Consider the following 15,287-nt stretch of genomic DNA (forward strand, 5'->3'; position numbering starts at 1 on the left):
CGTAGTGTAACATAGTGTGGATGGAGGTATGGCTACGTAGTGTAACATAGTGTGGAGAGAGGTATGGCTACGTAGTGTAACATAGTGTGGAGAGAGGTATGGCTACGTAGTACGTAGTGTAACATAGTGTGGAGAGAGGTATGGCTATGTAGTACGTAGTGTAACATAGTGTGGAGAGAGGTATGGCTACGCCAGACTACCGAGGAGGACACCGTGGGTTGGCTATTTTCTTTAGTATTTCACATATCTTTGTTTTAGTGAAGCCCTCTCTGAATGAGGCAGTGCCCACGACCAAAACAATAGAGAAACGCTGCTTCAGCCTGTTGAGCTGAACCATGTCGGTGAAGGTTATAGGTCATAGGCTTTGTTTTTATCAAAGTCAGTACTTAGTGTCTGTGGCTAAATTCAGACAGATTATCATTAAGAGAGCCACTCTAGATGGGATAAGAGTTTTACTGGGTCAGAGGGGTCAAAGGTCAATACACTGCCACACGCTAGCCGGGTCGAGGGCTTGTGAGCCACATTGTGGCTTTACTTCTAATGCTTTTAGTTGAAGTCTCTGCGCTGCCGCCATCTTGCCACAGAAAACGCTACCTTCAGAACAAGGTCATCTACTATGCACTTTACTATGATGGTTTTTAGGGGATGTTGATCTCAACCTCAGCATTTGTCCTTTTATACTGTCTGTGTTTTTTTTTATTTCTGTACTGTTTCTACTCTGCTCCTGTATTGGATTAGTTCTAGACACACAGTGTTGCTCTGTACCTGTATTCCAATGTGGATTCGTCCATACATGGCAAATAAAATCTCTGATTCACTGACTGTCTGATCTAGTGAAGGTCCCCGACCAAAAAAACAAGAGCAATGAAACATTTCAGTGTTGTAGCTCAATAGGTTGAGCAAGGCACTAACTCTGCCAAGGTTATGGGTTCAATTCCTACTGGGCCCACCCATGCTATAAAATGTATGCGCTCATCGTACTGTGCGCTTTGGATAAAAAGTGTCCACCAAGTGGCCTTTAGAAGTTACGTAAGAAGAAACGTAGAGCCATGTCACCGTCGTTTAATTCAAACCAAAGCCTCATTCATGATTAATTCAGAGGCCAGTTTGGGGCCACATTACCGGGGGCCATTCATCTCCTCTTGGTGTCTACCTGTTGCTCTTTCTTGTCGTTTCTTTTGACCTTTTGACCTCTGGAGGTGTGAGCGTTATGCAAATAGTTTTAATTTAAATAAAGAAAATGACACAGTCACATAGACATAGGTGCCTGTTTTAACCTTTTCTATTTAAATTTCTCTCTCTGAGTCTTTTTCTTTCTGTGGTCTGTTTCTGTCTTGGTGTCTGTCTTTGTCTCTCCCTTTCGATCCGTCTCTCTCTCTCTCTCTCTCTCTCTCTCTCTTGATCTGTCTATCTCTCTCTCCCTCTCAATCTGTCTCTCTCTCTCCCTCTTGATCTGTCTATCTCTCTCTCCCTCTCGATCTGTCTATCTCTCTCTTGATCTGTCTCTCTCTCTCTCTCCCTCTCGATCTGTCTATCTCTCTCTCCCTCTCAATCTGTCTATCTCTCTCTCTCCCTCTTGATCTGTCTATCTCTCTCTCCCTCTCAATCTGTCACTATCTCTCTCCCTCTCAATCTGTCTATCTCTCCCCCTCTTGATCTGTTTATCTCTCTCTCTTTTTTTGTAGAAGACATTTCCCCATCGGCAGGCAGAGGTTAACAGAGATTTGAATCTGTATTATTATTATTATTATGGTGTGGTGGCGACAGCCCCTGGCGAATGTAGAGACGATATCTAGCTGACACTTATCTAAAGCAACACATTGTGTACAACAAGTCAGCAGGAGGGGTCCACTTCTGGCGGCTGAGGATAAGTGGTATTGTTTGTCTAGCAGTGTTTCACTTTGAGTGCATAGTAGTAAAGACATAGGCACAGTAGATACTAGTAGTATAGACATGGTAGCAAAGTAACATAGTACATAATAGCTTCTTGATTGAAAAAGTGTGTTTTTAGTCTACAGTGGAAAATTGGGCAGGGTTTCAGCTGTCCTGACTGGTGGGAAGTTTGTTCCACCACTGTGGAGCCAGGACAGAATAGCCTGCTTCGTACATGTAAACGTGTCATTGTAAATAAGAATATATATATATTCTTTTACTGTATTTAACATCACAATGACAGAAGACAGCAGGCGGTCTTGATTTTGAAATAAGCTGAAGCTCTTGTAGCATGCAGCAGCTCTATGAACCTGCTCAGGCCACCTGGCGTTACTTCAATATCCAACATCTAATTCTGACTTGACTTGAAGACGTCTATCTGCTCGTGCAATAGGCAATGTAGAACCAGTGGCTTGGAACACGTCTCACTGGCTCACTTAGAACATGACAGTTCTAATGAGAGAGCCCTTTGTAATGTAATGATCACATACCACGTTCATTTCTAAAGAAAATATCACTGGGATCCTTCTGTGCCACAGACTGCAGTCCCAAAGTGACGATGAGCGGCTTCTGTGCCACAGACGGCAGTCCCAAAGTGACGATGAGCAGTATCACTGGGATCCTTCTGTGCCACAGACGGCAGTCCCAAAGTGACGATGAGCGGTATCACTGGGATCCTTCTGTGCCACAGACGGCAGTCCCAAAGTGACGATGAGCGGTATCACTGGGATCCTTCTGTGCCACAGACGGCAGTCCCAAAGTGACGATGAGCGGTATCACTGGGATCCTTCTGTGCCACAGACGGCAGTCCCAAAGTGACGATGAGCGGCTTCTGTGCCACAGACGGCAGTCCCAAAGTGACGATGAGCGGTATCACTGGGATCCTTCTGTGCCACAGACGGCAGTCCCAAAGTGACGACGAGCGGCTTCTGTGCCACAGACGGCAGTCCCAAAGTGACGACGAGTGGTATCACTGGGATCCTTCTGTGCCACAGACGGCAGTCCCAAAGTGACGACGAGCGGCTTCTGTGCCACAGACGGCAGTCCCAAAGTGACGACGAGTGGTATCACTGGGATCCTTCTGTGCCACAGACGGCAGTCCCAAAGTGACGACGAGTGGTATCACTGGGATCCTTCTGTGCCACAGACGGCAGTCCCAAAGTGACGACGAGTGGTATCACTGGGATCCTTCTGTGCCACAGACGGCAGTCCCAAAGTGACGACGAGCGGCCGATTTAGACGAGTCAGCGGGCGATCTGGAGAAAAAGACAGACTCTCCCATGGGAGCGGCTTGGCAGCTCAGTCAAGCAAGCAGCAGAGTCGTTTGGCCACACAGTTTGTAAACTAGTTAAAGCCTCTCGAATGACACCTAAGGAATGACAATTTTAATGAGAGCCCTTTCTCTCATTAACATGTGATCATCATCGTGAATCAGGTTAATCTCTCATTCGTCACCAGGAGGGAGAGATGTGTGTGAGAGACAGAGACACTAGAACCTGGTCAGCCAGTGCTTCTTTCTGTCTCGCTTGTACAGATTTAACCCTCTAAAGCCCACGTGACACTTGACATGTTTTGCAAAACATTATATATCTTTGGAATAATTTTGTGATAAAGCTTCACTCTATGAATATCAGGAGATTCTCTTCTGTCTGCCTGGATTGAAAGTGTCTCTCTACGTCACCTACAGCCTGTTTGGCTGAGTGGAAGTTCAGCTTATAATTTACTAAAATCTTGAAACATCTGGATTGGTATTTTTTTGTCTTCTGAATGCAGGCTAGTAAATCCCCTTCATCTATCATCTGTCACTGAGCTCTTAGCATATAGCCAATGGAAATGCTTAGGGCTGTACCGAATGTCATTTTTTAACATTCGAAGCTTCGATTGAAGTATTCGAACGAAGCTTCGAATGTAAAAAAAAAATGTTTACTTCATAATAAAAAATAAATAAAAATGTAAGTATTCGTTTTTTCTTTTTTTTTTCTCAAACTAAATCCTCAATTTGAATAAAGTGATTAATATGATTAAATGAGTCTTTTTCTTTTATTAAATCAACTTTCTTTAATGAATATAACTCATCAGTTTCGCCACCTAAATAATCCAATAAGGGCACGGTTGGTATGAAAGTGATGGTGACGTCTTATAGTATAATAGTATAATATTAGTGTAGCCTAATCTTTAACGCCAACTGTGAAGAAAACTCCCATTGGTTTAAACAGATTGAATAGACACAAAAAAAGAAAGATACAATTTTTTTTTTTTATTAAAAATAAAAATATTAGAATGTTGATTTAGAATTCGAATGTCAACATTATGATCGAAGTTTCGAAGCATTCGGTACAGCCCTAGAAATGCTAGAAATGGTCACATGGGCTGGGAGGACCAATGGAGAATTCCTATTGTTTCTCCATACTCCATGCACTCCGACGGCTCGATCTGCAAGAGCATAGAATAATAGAGTAGAGCTTGTTCCTGGTCTTATAATAAAATGGCAAAAAGACATGAAAATAAGTATAATGTTCAACAAGCATTGAAACTAGTTGAGGACTCTTTTTAGACTTTTTTTTTGTATCCACTTTTTCTTCCCATTTTCTATTTTTCTCCCATCCCAATTTCGTATCATCCAATTCTTCCCTCCCCTGTCTTGAGTGTTGCTAGACAATTTTTTTTTTACAATTTTTGTATCACAAACAGTACTGTATATTTGTAGATCTGGTATATCATAAATGTCTAGATGTAACAGTAGCCTACTGTCTATCTGTATGTCATGTATGTTATATATGTTATGATGAATTGAAAATGGGAGACCCTGATGTAAACAAGACAAAAGTCTTTCTCTGGTCAGCATCCCCTTAACAATTGTGTGTATTAGGGGTGGACGGTATAAACGGTATACGGTATAAACGGTATGAATTTGCTCTACGGTATGGATTTTGACTATACCGTGTAACCGGTAGAGCAGCTCTAAAAGAGCAATGACGTCATGTAACCACAGCGCGACTATTTCAATCGCATTTGCCCCTAAAAATAGATGGAATTAGTCATAGATAATAGATATGTGCAAACTGGAAAAAGTTATTTAGGAGGCTTCGCGCAGTGGGCGTGTCAACACGCAATTGTCATTTCATAATAAACACATATCACTGCGGCGCACAGCAAGTTTCAATTTCAGTTCCTGGCATTTTTAACCAGTGGAGAAAGGTAAGGGATTTCCCTATCGTTTTTCTTATATGAATTATTCTACGTTAATAAAACATACCTGGTGATCAACTACAGTTTGCTGTAAACATTATGATATGTGTGTAGTGTTATGATAACGACGGCTGCAGCGGGAGGACGGCTGCAGCAGTGGAGTTGCGAATAGCATGTAGCTGCAGAGCCGCAGAACCATGGGCGCTTTTAGGTCTGGTCACAGGCCCGCTCAACAGCGCCCCCCCACCCAACGGCTGAATTGCCAATGGCTCCTGAAAGCGCCCATGGTTCTGCGGCTCTGCAGCTACATATGCTTCTAGCAAAATCCAGCATCCAGCCTCGCTGTTTGCAATGGGAGCAGCACGGAGTCTCGACTCGGGACTTATTTTATTTGGAATATAATGACTTTATACGCAAAAGTAGCCTAGTTTTAAGTTCAAATATTATAAATCTACATGCCTTGAGGATGTCATTCTTTATATAGCCTGCCTATCAGGCAAAAAAAATTATTCTAACGGAAACACTGATACCGTGATATATACCGTTACCGTCTATGCTTCAAATTATACCGTGATATACATTTTAGACCATACCGTCCACCCCTAGTGTGTATTGAGCTGTACTGTATTGTACCCATTCTGCAATCTGTTAATAAAATGTTCAATCAATCAATCAATCAATCCAGATAATAGAAATGAAAAGGACCTCAGCCTGATAGCTGGGACAGTGATGACGACAATCATAGTGAAGTAGCCTACTCTTATATCAATTGAACTATACAATTTATTGTGCAGCTTGAATGAAAATCACCTGTTGATGATTCATGTGTGTAACTATGCTACTTGGATAAGATACAGAGAGGAACATTGATAGGAGCCCACAACAGAAAAGCGGGAGAGCTTTATGATGGAGGGGCCTTTTGTGTGTGGGGTGTAATTTTTGTACGTTTTGTGCAAAATAAATTTAAGGCTGGTTACAAATAGACACCTGTCCCAAATATAGGCCAAAGAGAAATGCAATCCATAGGCCAATTGTGTTCAGTGATTGAAGCAAATTAAAGTCTGGGCTAATAATTGAAGTTTTACAGCATGCCCATTTGCAGTAATTGGAAAATAGTGTGATAGGCAGAGTCACACACATGACTGCACATGAATTTGCCCCACCCCCCCACCCCCCAAAGAAAAAATATGCAACAGCTGAAAGTGAGTGAACCATGTCTTTTTCCTCTTGACAGCAGACTTGTGTTTGAACCAGGAATCAGAGCTAATCCTTGGTCTTGATGTACCACCATGTTGTTCTGTTCCACTGGGCTGACTGGGTTCAGCAGGTTCAGTCAGGTTGAACCTATAACATTGTCTGTGAATATGAATGATATCCCATCTAAGAGGGAAAGGTGCACTGTATGGGTTCATAGCCTGGGTCTGTTGAGGCAATATCTGCAACTGATCTACCCAGTAGAATATTCCATGTAACAATTAACGAAAACGAAAAAGAGATTGTTAGTCCTTTGCAGAGGTCTGCACTGTACTGAGTTCTAGTTACGTGCATGGTGTGTGTATATGTAATGCGTGCACCTACCATATGTTTATATGTCATTAGCGTTTGTGTGTGTGTGTTTGCACGCTGGTATAGTCAGGGGAAATCAGGGGCTTACATTGTATCCATTGGAATTATAATTCTTTTCTTATCCACTTTCTCTCCTCCTATTTTTCTTGTATTTTCCTCCAATCCCAATTTAGTCGTTATGCCAATTCCCCCCTCCCCTTCCTGGTCGTTGCGAGCATTTGCCCCCTACTTGCCGGTCTAGGGAGCCCTGAAGCGTGTATCGCTTCCGCAACGGAACGGAATTCGGTTTCCGGGTTCCTCTGATTGGCCGCGACCCCCACGTGACCCGCCCCCCTATCCACCGCTCTGCCGCTGCCGCGCGCGGCAGAGCGAGCGGCCGCGGACTCACTCGCTTCCTCAATTTATACTCATGGAAGTATTGACTGAATGAATGAATGAATGAATGAATGAATGAATGAATGAAAACTTTATTTAACAGATTGCAGAATGGGTACAATACAGTACGGCTCAATACATACAATTGTTAAGGGGATGCAGACCTGAGAAAGACGTTTGTCTTGTTTACATCAGGGTCCCCCATTTTCAATTCATATAGAACGACGCGATATTTTATTTGTTTGTCATGACAAACCAATTACATAATCCAACATAATGTGTAAAGGCACAACATATTCCAGTTAACGGTATCTTTTTTTAATGATTTGTTACGGCGCAATCAATACTTCCATGCATTCGGGACCTCCATGTTTGGGGGTATTCATCAGACAAATCGGATGCGGGGATTCGGCTCCCATCAGGCGGGCAAGAACTGCGGGTTTTCAGCCTCTCCCCTCTCTCCTGGAGCTTAGTACGCCTGCCGCGGAGGAGGTGGCTACAACATCAACACACAGTGACTACATGCAGTCACTGTGTGTTGGCGTAGCCAGCGGGTAAATCGCGATTTTTTTATGTCATGACAAACCAATTGCATAATCCAACATATGTGTAAAGGCATAACATATTCCGTTTAACGGTATATTTTTTTAATGATTTGTTACGGCGTAGTTGTTCTATATGAATTGAAAATGGGGGACCCTGATGTAAACAAGACAAACGTCTTTCTCAGGTCTGCATCCCCTTAACAATTGTGTGTATTGAGCCGTACTGTATTGTACCCATTCTGCAATCTGTTAAATAAAGTTTTCATTCATTCATTCATTCAGTCAATACTTCCATGCCTATAAATTGAGGAAGCAAGCGAGTCCGCGGCCGCTCTCTGCCGCGCGCGGCAGCGGCAGAGCGGTGGATAGGGCGGCGGGTCACGTGGGGGTCGCGGCCAATCAGAGGAACCAGGAAACCGAATTCCGTTGCGGAAGCGATACACGCAGCCCTGAAGTCTATCACATGCTTCCTCCGATACATAGGAGACAGCCAGCAGCCTCTTTTCACCTGGCAGCGAGGACTCTCATTGGGTGAGTGTAACGCGTGGGAGGTCACACTACCCTCACCCAGATCCCTTCCTTGCTGTGCAGGCGCCCTGACCGACCTGTAGGAGTCGCTGTTTACAACGACCAGAATACCACCCATCGGCTTCCCTCCCGCTGACACTGCCAATTGTGTCAGTATGACGACCGGCCAAGCTGGAGGTACCGCTGACAGCTGGATTCGATACCAGTGTCTCTGCGGTGGTAGACAGACGCTTAGTCCGCTGTGCTACCCGGCCGCCCATTGGAAACATTTTTCAAATGCATGCTTTTGCACCGCACCCCCTCTAATAAATAATGAACAGCTCCTAAAAACAGTCTACAAAGTCCCCCCTACAAAGTCTAGAGAACGAGAGAGAGACAGAGACAGACAGACTGGCTGGCAGATGGATGGATGGACTGGCAGGCAGGCAGATGGATGGACCATCTCTTGTCCTCCATGACCTCCTGTCCTGTATCTGTCCTGAGAGACCTCACACACACACACACACACACACACACACACATGCACACACACACACACACACACACACACACACACACACACACACACACACACACACACACACACACACACACACATACACACACACACACACACACACACACACGCGCACACACACGCACGTACACCACGCACGTTGAGAGATCAGAGGCTCATGTTAGAGATCAGAGGCTCATGTTGCCATGTTGTCCTTGTTCTGTCAACAGGCATGCGATGAGTCCTGGCAGTAGGAGGGGCACATGCACACTGAGACACACCTGCCAACATAAGCTGGAAAAACACGTTTTCTGTTCTTCAAACTCAGGAGATTAGAAATTCTCTGAATCTAATCCTGCAACACAAATCTCCCTTAGAAACTTGCTCTTGCACTCACACACGCATGCACGCACACTCACTCACTCACTCACTCACTCACTCACTCACTCACTCACTCACTCACTCACTCACTCACTCACTCACTCACTCACTCACTCACTCACTCACTCACTCACTCACTCACTCATTTGCTTACACACACACAGGGACAGACATTAAGTCACAGTGTTACAGTCATACAGACAGACAGACACATGCTGTACCTGAGTGGTTGCTCTGTGTATTGGAGCAGTGTGTTTAAATAGGCACAGACTGACCACTGAAAGACCTGTTTACACTGTTCTAAATAGGTAGTACTAAATGTGTGTGTGTTTTTGTGTGTGTGTTGCATACTGTGTACGTGAGTTTTTTAACCAGACACATGTAGCTTGTTCTCAGAGATTTAAAGTGCACTGCTAGACTTCCTGTGTACACAGGGTTGTGGTAATTAGTCAAACCACAAGAGATTCTTGTTATGGTGAAGATTTTAGAAAATCAACTTTATTTCCCTCGCATGCCGCCACATATTTATTCAAGTGGCTGGATTGCAAGTTAAAACATAGTAGAAGTTGGTCCGTTGGGGCCTGCTACAAATACTGTGAATATCAAGTTCATATCAGGTTTATATACATAAACACATACTGTAGGAGATTCCATACATCTAAAATACAATAGGCTCCAGAGATGATGTCATGGTTATGATCCATACCTCTAGAACCTCAAGTACTCCTGCTGGCCTACGGTCAGATCCCGTCTGAACCGTCTCTCCTGTGTCTCTCCTACTCTGTCTCTCTCTCAGCCTTCCTACCGTCTCAATAAATAACCTTCTCTCCTGTGTCTCTCCTACTCTGTCTCCCTCTCAGCCTTCCTACTGTCTCAATAAAGTACCTTCTCTCCAGTGTCTCTCTCTCAGCCTTCCTACTGTCTCAATAAAGAACCTTCCCTCATGTGTCTCCCCTACTCCGTCTCCCTCTCAGCCTTCCTACTGTCTCAATACAGAACCTTCTCTCCTGTGTTTCCCCTACTCTGTCTGCCTCTCAGCCTTCCTACTGTCTCTATAAAGAACCTTCTCTCCTGTGTGTCTCTCTCCTACTCTGTCTCCCTCTCATCCTCCCTACTGTCTCAATAAAGAACCTTCTCTCCTGTATCTTCCCTACTCTGTCTCCCTCTCATCCTCCCTACTGTCTCAATAAAGAACCTTCTCTCCTGTGTCTCCCCTACTCTGTCTCCCTCTCATCCTCCCTACTGTCTTAATAAAGAATTGTCTCTCCTGTGTCTCCCCTACTCTGTCTCCCTCTCAGCCGTCCTATTGTCTCAATGAAGAAAAATACTAAGTGGAGTGGACTGCCCATTCTCTTTAAGTTAGAAACAAAATAACAACAACAATACAATGCGATACTAATTAGTCATGGACATTGTTCTTGATGCAAGAATACAGTAGGCTAAATTTCTGAGAAACAAAGTGTCAAGGTTGCTAGTTGAAATACCCAGACCAGCTAGGGAAATTTGGGTAGAAAAGGTGAAGATGTAACCATCTCAGCTCGCTGAACAACTTGCCATTGAGCAAGGCACTTCACCACACTTTACAGTGGCCAACACAGTGGCCAGACTGTAGTTGTACTGGGCAGCTCCTAGTGGTCAACAGTGGCCAGACTGTGGTTGTACTGGGCAGCTCCTAGTGGTCAACAGTGGCCAGACTGTGGTTGTACTGGGCAGCTCCTAGTGGTCAACAGTGGCCAGACTGTGGTTGTACTGGGCAGCTCCTAGTGGTCAACAGTGGCCAGACTGTGGTTGTACTGGGCAGCTCCTAGTGGTCAACAGTGGCCACACTGTGGTTGTACTGTGCAGCTCCCAGGTGTCAATGAACTGTTTGAGTGTGAAGCAGGATGTTGCTGAAAAGGAGCCAATTAAAGAGACAGTGAGCCTCAGTCGACCCTCACTGGGTAAATAAAGGTTTTAAAAGAAAAACGTATGGGAATTTACTGTAATGATTCGTACAGTAGTTGCTTGCTGTGAACTGTAATGCAGCATAGGAGGACAGTGTTTCATGTGTTACTGCCTGCTCTGAAAGATTAAAATGATAACATTAATAAATCCTGGGCACTAAAGATTTCTAGCTTTTGATATGAATGAAAGTGTATGAGTGCAACTTGATGTACGACTTCCTGCCTCAAAGATTATGACTATAAAGGTAATGAAGGAGCACTTCATGTTTGGGAGACTATGTATAACTAGGGGGGATATGTGTATGTGTAACTAGAGGGGATATGTGTATGTGTAACTAGAGGGGATATGTGTATGTGTAACTAGAGGGGATATGTGTATGTGTAACTAGAGGGGATATGTGTATGTGTAACTAGAGGGGATATGTGTATGTATAACTAGAGGGGATATGTGTATGTGTAACTAGAGGGGATATGTGTATGTATAACTAGGGGGGATATGTGTATGTGTAACTAGAGGGGATATGTGTATGTATAACTAGGGGGGATATGTGTATGTATAACTAGGGGGGATATGTGTATGTATAACTAGGGGGGATATGTGTATGTGTAACTAGAGGGGATATGCAAAGACACATTGCGATTGCCTTGTGTTGCCATCATAGAAACTTAAAAAGAAATCTCTATCTTACATTTATTTAAAATGTACCCTATTAGTACACACTCTTTCTTAATGTGTGCTTATGAGGGTATTTTTTTATGAACTTGACTTTCTAGGTATTGACGACAGTTTTGCACTTTTCTGGTGTGAAAAGTATTAGTACTAAAATCTCCTGGTTAGAATAGATAGACAGGATTAAATTCCATGGCAGACATCCTAAATGTACTAATCCTAAATCCTAAAAGTGCTTCTTCTGTTTGACAATATGTATTGCTGTTACCACCACCATGTGAGGTTTGGAGTTGTAACTGTATGTTCTTCTTCAGACTCTTTTTCAAATAATTTTCATTCTGTCCAGCGCCTGCAGTAGCATTCAGTTGTTTGGATGTTGTTCACCTCTTGATCTAGACGTGTGTTGGAACACAGCTGTCACCACAGGGGTAATTTATAATGGTTTCTGTTTACCTGTCTTCCCTCCATCATGTCCTGCTCTTTCAATGTCTCAAACACTTCATCACATCCCCTTTGATGTTGACACATCTGTGTGTGTGTGTGTGTGTGTGTGGTGTGTGTGGCCAGCAGATCAGCCAGAAGAAGCTGAAGAAGTTTGAGAAGGAGTACCACACCATGAGGGAACAGCAGGAGCAACAGGAAGCTCCTATCGAGAGATATGAGGTATACATTAACCCTATAGAGAGATATGAGGTATACATTAACCCTATCGAGAGATATGAGGTATACATTAACCCTATAGAGAGGTATGAGGTATACATTAACCCTATAGAGAGATATGAGGTATACATTAACCCTATAGAGAGATATGAGGTATACATTAACCCTATAGAGAGATATGAGGTATACATGAACCCTATCGAGAGATAAGAGGTATACATTAACCCTATAGAGATATAAGGTATACATGAACCCTATACAGAGATATGAGGTATACATGAACCCTATCGAGAGATATGAGGTATACATTAACCCTATAGAGAGATATGAGGTATACATTAACCCTATACAGAGATATGAGGTATACATTAACCCTATCGAGAGATATGCGGTATACATTAACCCTATACAGAGATATGAGGTATACATTAACCCTATCGAGAGATATGAGGTATACATTAACCCTATACAGAGATATGAGGTATACATTAACCCTACAGAGAGATATAAGGTATACATGAACCCTATCGAGAGATATGAGGTATACATTAACCCTATAGAGAGATATGAGGTATACATTATTAACCCTATAGAGAGATATGAGGTATACATTAACCCTATAGAGAGATATAAGGTATACATGAACCCTATCGAGAGATAAAAGGTATACATTAACCCTATAGAGATATAAGGTATACATGAACCCTACAGAGAGATATGAGGTATACATTAACCCTACAGAGAGATATGAGGTATACATTAACCCTATAGAGAGATATGAGGTATACATTAACCCTACAGAGAGATATGAGGTATAGATTAACCCTACAGAGAGATATAAGGTATACATTAACCCTACAGAGAGATATGAGGTATACATTAACCCTACAGAGAGATATAAGGTATACATTAACCCTATCGAGAGATATGAGGTATACATTAACCCTAACTCTACGGAGAGATATGAGATAGATATTAACCCTAACGCTTGAAACCCACCAGGTGTGGGCGCAAGCACTCACGGGTTTCGTGCTAGAACAGCGCACGTGACCCTCCACACAGTCCGACTTCAGAGCGGGCGAAGGTGCACGGAGGAAGGCACATTTACATTGGAACAGCTATCTATTGTCCATGTTGCATGTTTAACCAGTTCAACTTCAAATTACTTTATTTTCCTTTCGGAACTTCATCAGTTATTATATAATTAATTAGCATGTTAGAATTTATTTTAGAATGATGAAATCAGTGTGACTGTACTCCTGAAAAAGTTTAGTATGATTTATTTGTATTGGGAAAGATACAGACACATTAGCTGGTTGAACGACATCTATGTGTGGTAATAATGCAGATATTGAGTGTATTTCTGTGGAAATGCACGTGGCGCACGCCTCTGAATCCAACCAAAGCGATTCAATTTGCTTCTCGCCCGCGAGTCGCCCGCCCGCTCGCGGCCGGTGCGAACAGCGATGCCTGTTATCATGGGAGCGAAAGTGAAACTCTGATCGCCCTCACGCCTTGCGCCTGCGCCTTTTTTTTTTATTTATTTTTTTATCTTTGTCCCCCTCCTTTTTCCTTTTTTCTCCCATCCCAATGTTAGTCGTTATGCCAATTCCCAATCCCCTTCCTGGTCGTTGCGCACTTACCCCCCCCCCCCCTACAGTCGGTCTGGGAGAGTGGAGGCTATCCCATGCTTCCTCCGACACATGTGTAGCCAATCAACCGCTTCTTTTCACCTGGCAGCGCGGACTCTCACTGGGGGAGTGTAACGTGTGGAAGGATCACACTACCTCCCCCAGGTCTTTCCCTCGCTGTGCAGGCGCCCCGACCGAACTGTAGGAGTCGCTGTTTACAACGACCAGGACCCACCCTCGCCGGGTTTCCCACCCTCTAACACTGCCAATTGTGTTAGTATGGACGGTCGGCCAACCCGGAAGCACCACAGCTGGATTCGATCCCACTGTCTCTGGTGGTGGGCAGACGCTTAGTCCGCTGCGCCACCCGGCCGCCCGCGCCTGGTGGGTTTTGTGCGTAACCCTATAGAGATGTATGAGGTACACACTGAACCTAGAGAGAGATATGAGTTGCCCACAGACATGGATACATAAACAGTCACACACACACACACACACACACACACACACACACACACACACACACACACACACACACACACACACACACACACACACACACACACACATATATGACTAGCATAGCCATTTGTCCATTAGTTCTGGACCAGTTTTATCCAGTCAGATGTGTCACTACAGATTGTCAACAGGCTGTCATCATCTACAGCTTCAAAGCCTTCCTCAGACAGCAATACAAGCCTGGTGATGGTTTAACATTGTGAGCTTAATACTGAGGAGGCTTCTGTTTGTTTCTCTGGGCTGAGAGCCAAGAAGGTGTTTAGAGACGCTGCTCGTTAAAGCAATAGGAATGAGTGGGATGAATCTTAAAGGGAAAATCCACCCGAAAATAGAATTCACGTTATTTCTACAGTGCTGTACTGTACAGCTCAGTTTTGATTGGTGGATATTGATCAAGTCTCTCCTCAGGCTGAATACCGGAGAGACAAGACTCTAGTGATGATGTCATCAAGAGACACATCCTGGAGCTGCTCCATAGATGGTGGATAGGACACTATGACAGTATAGTAACCATGGTGATTTTACTGGGATAATGATATGGGTACATTATCTGATTCAGAGCTGTAAGCCCTACATTTAAATACAACTCATTTGTGTATAATAGCTCAAACTAAAATAATAATATGAGATGAATGTATTGTCATTGGACAAACTCCAAAATGAATATGGAAGAGCACAATGTACATTTGAGGGTGGATTTTCCCTTTAATGGAATACCTTGACATTTGTAATGTGTAATTATTCCGCACCAGAACCTTGTCACACTGTACACAGAAAGTTCCTATTAGCTTGTAGCAAGTGGTGTCCCCTTTTCTACAATGAGCTAACAGAGCTAGACATATTTCTGTATAA

The 15,287-nt window shown here is 43.5% G+C and overlaps 1 protein-coding gene across 1 annotated transcript in view; it reads left to right on the forward strand.

The window, feature by feature from the left end:
- Positions 1-15,287, forward strand: part of rabgap1 (RAB GTPase activating protein 1) — a 461,466-nt gene that overhangs the window by 414,925 nt on the left and 31,254 nt on the right. Inside the window, exon 21 of the mRNA XM_084325096.1 lies at positions 12,196-12,288. Coding sequence (XP_084181222.1) covers positions 12,196-12,288 — 93 coding nt within the window. The remainder of the gene's footprint in view (positions 1-12,195; positions 12,289-15,287) is intronic.

The sequence above is a fragment of the Notolepis coatsorum genome (assembly GCF_963971535.1).
Source record: "Notolepis coatsorum genome assembly, chromosome: 11".
Taxonomy (NCBI): Eukaryota; Metazoa; Chordata; class Actinopteri; order Aulopiformes; family Paralepididae; genus Notolepis; species Notolepis coatsorum.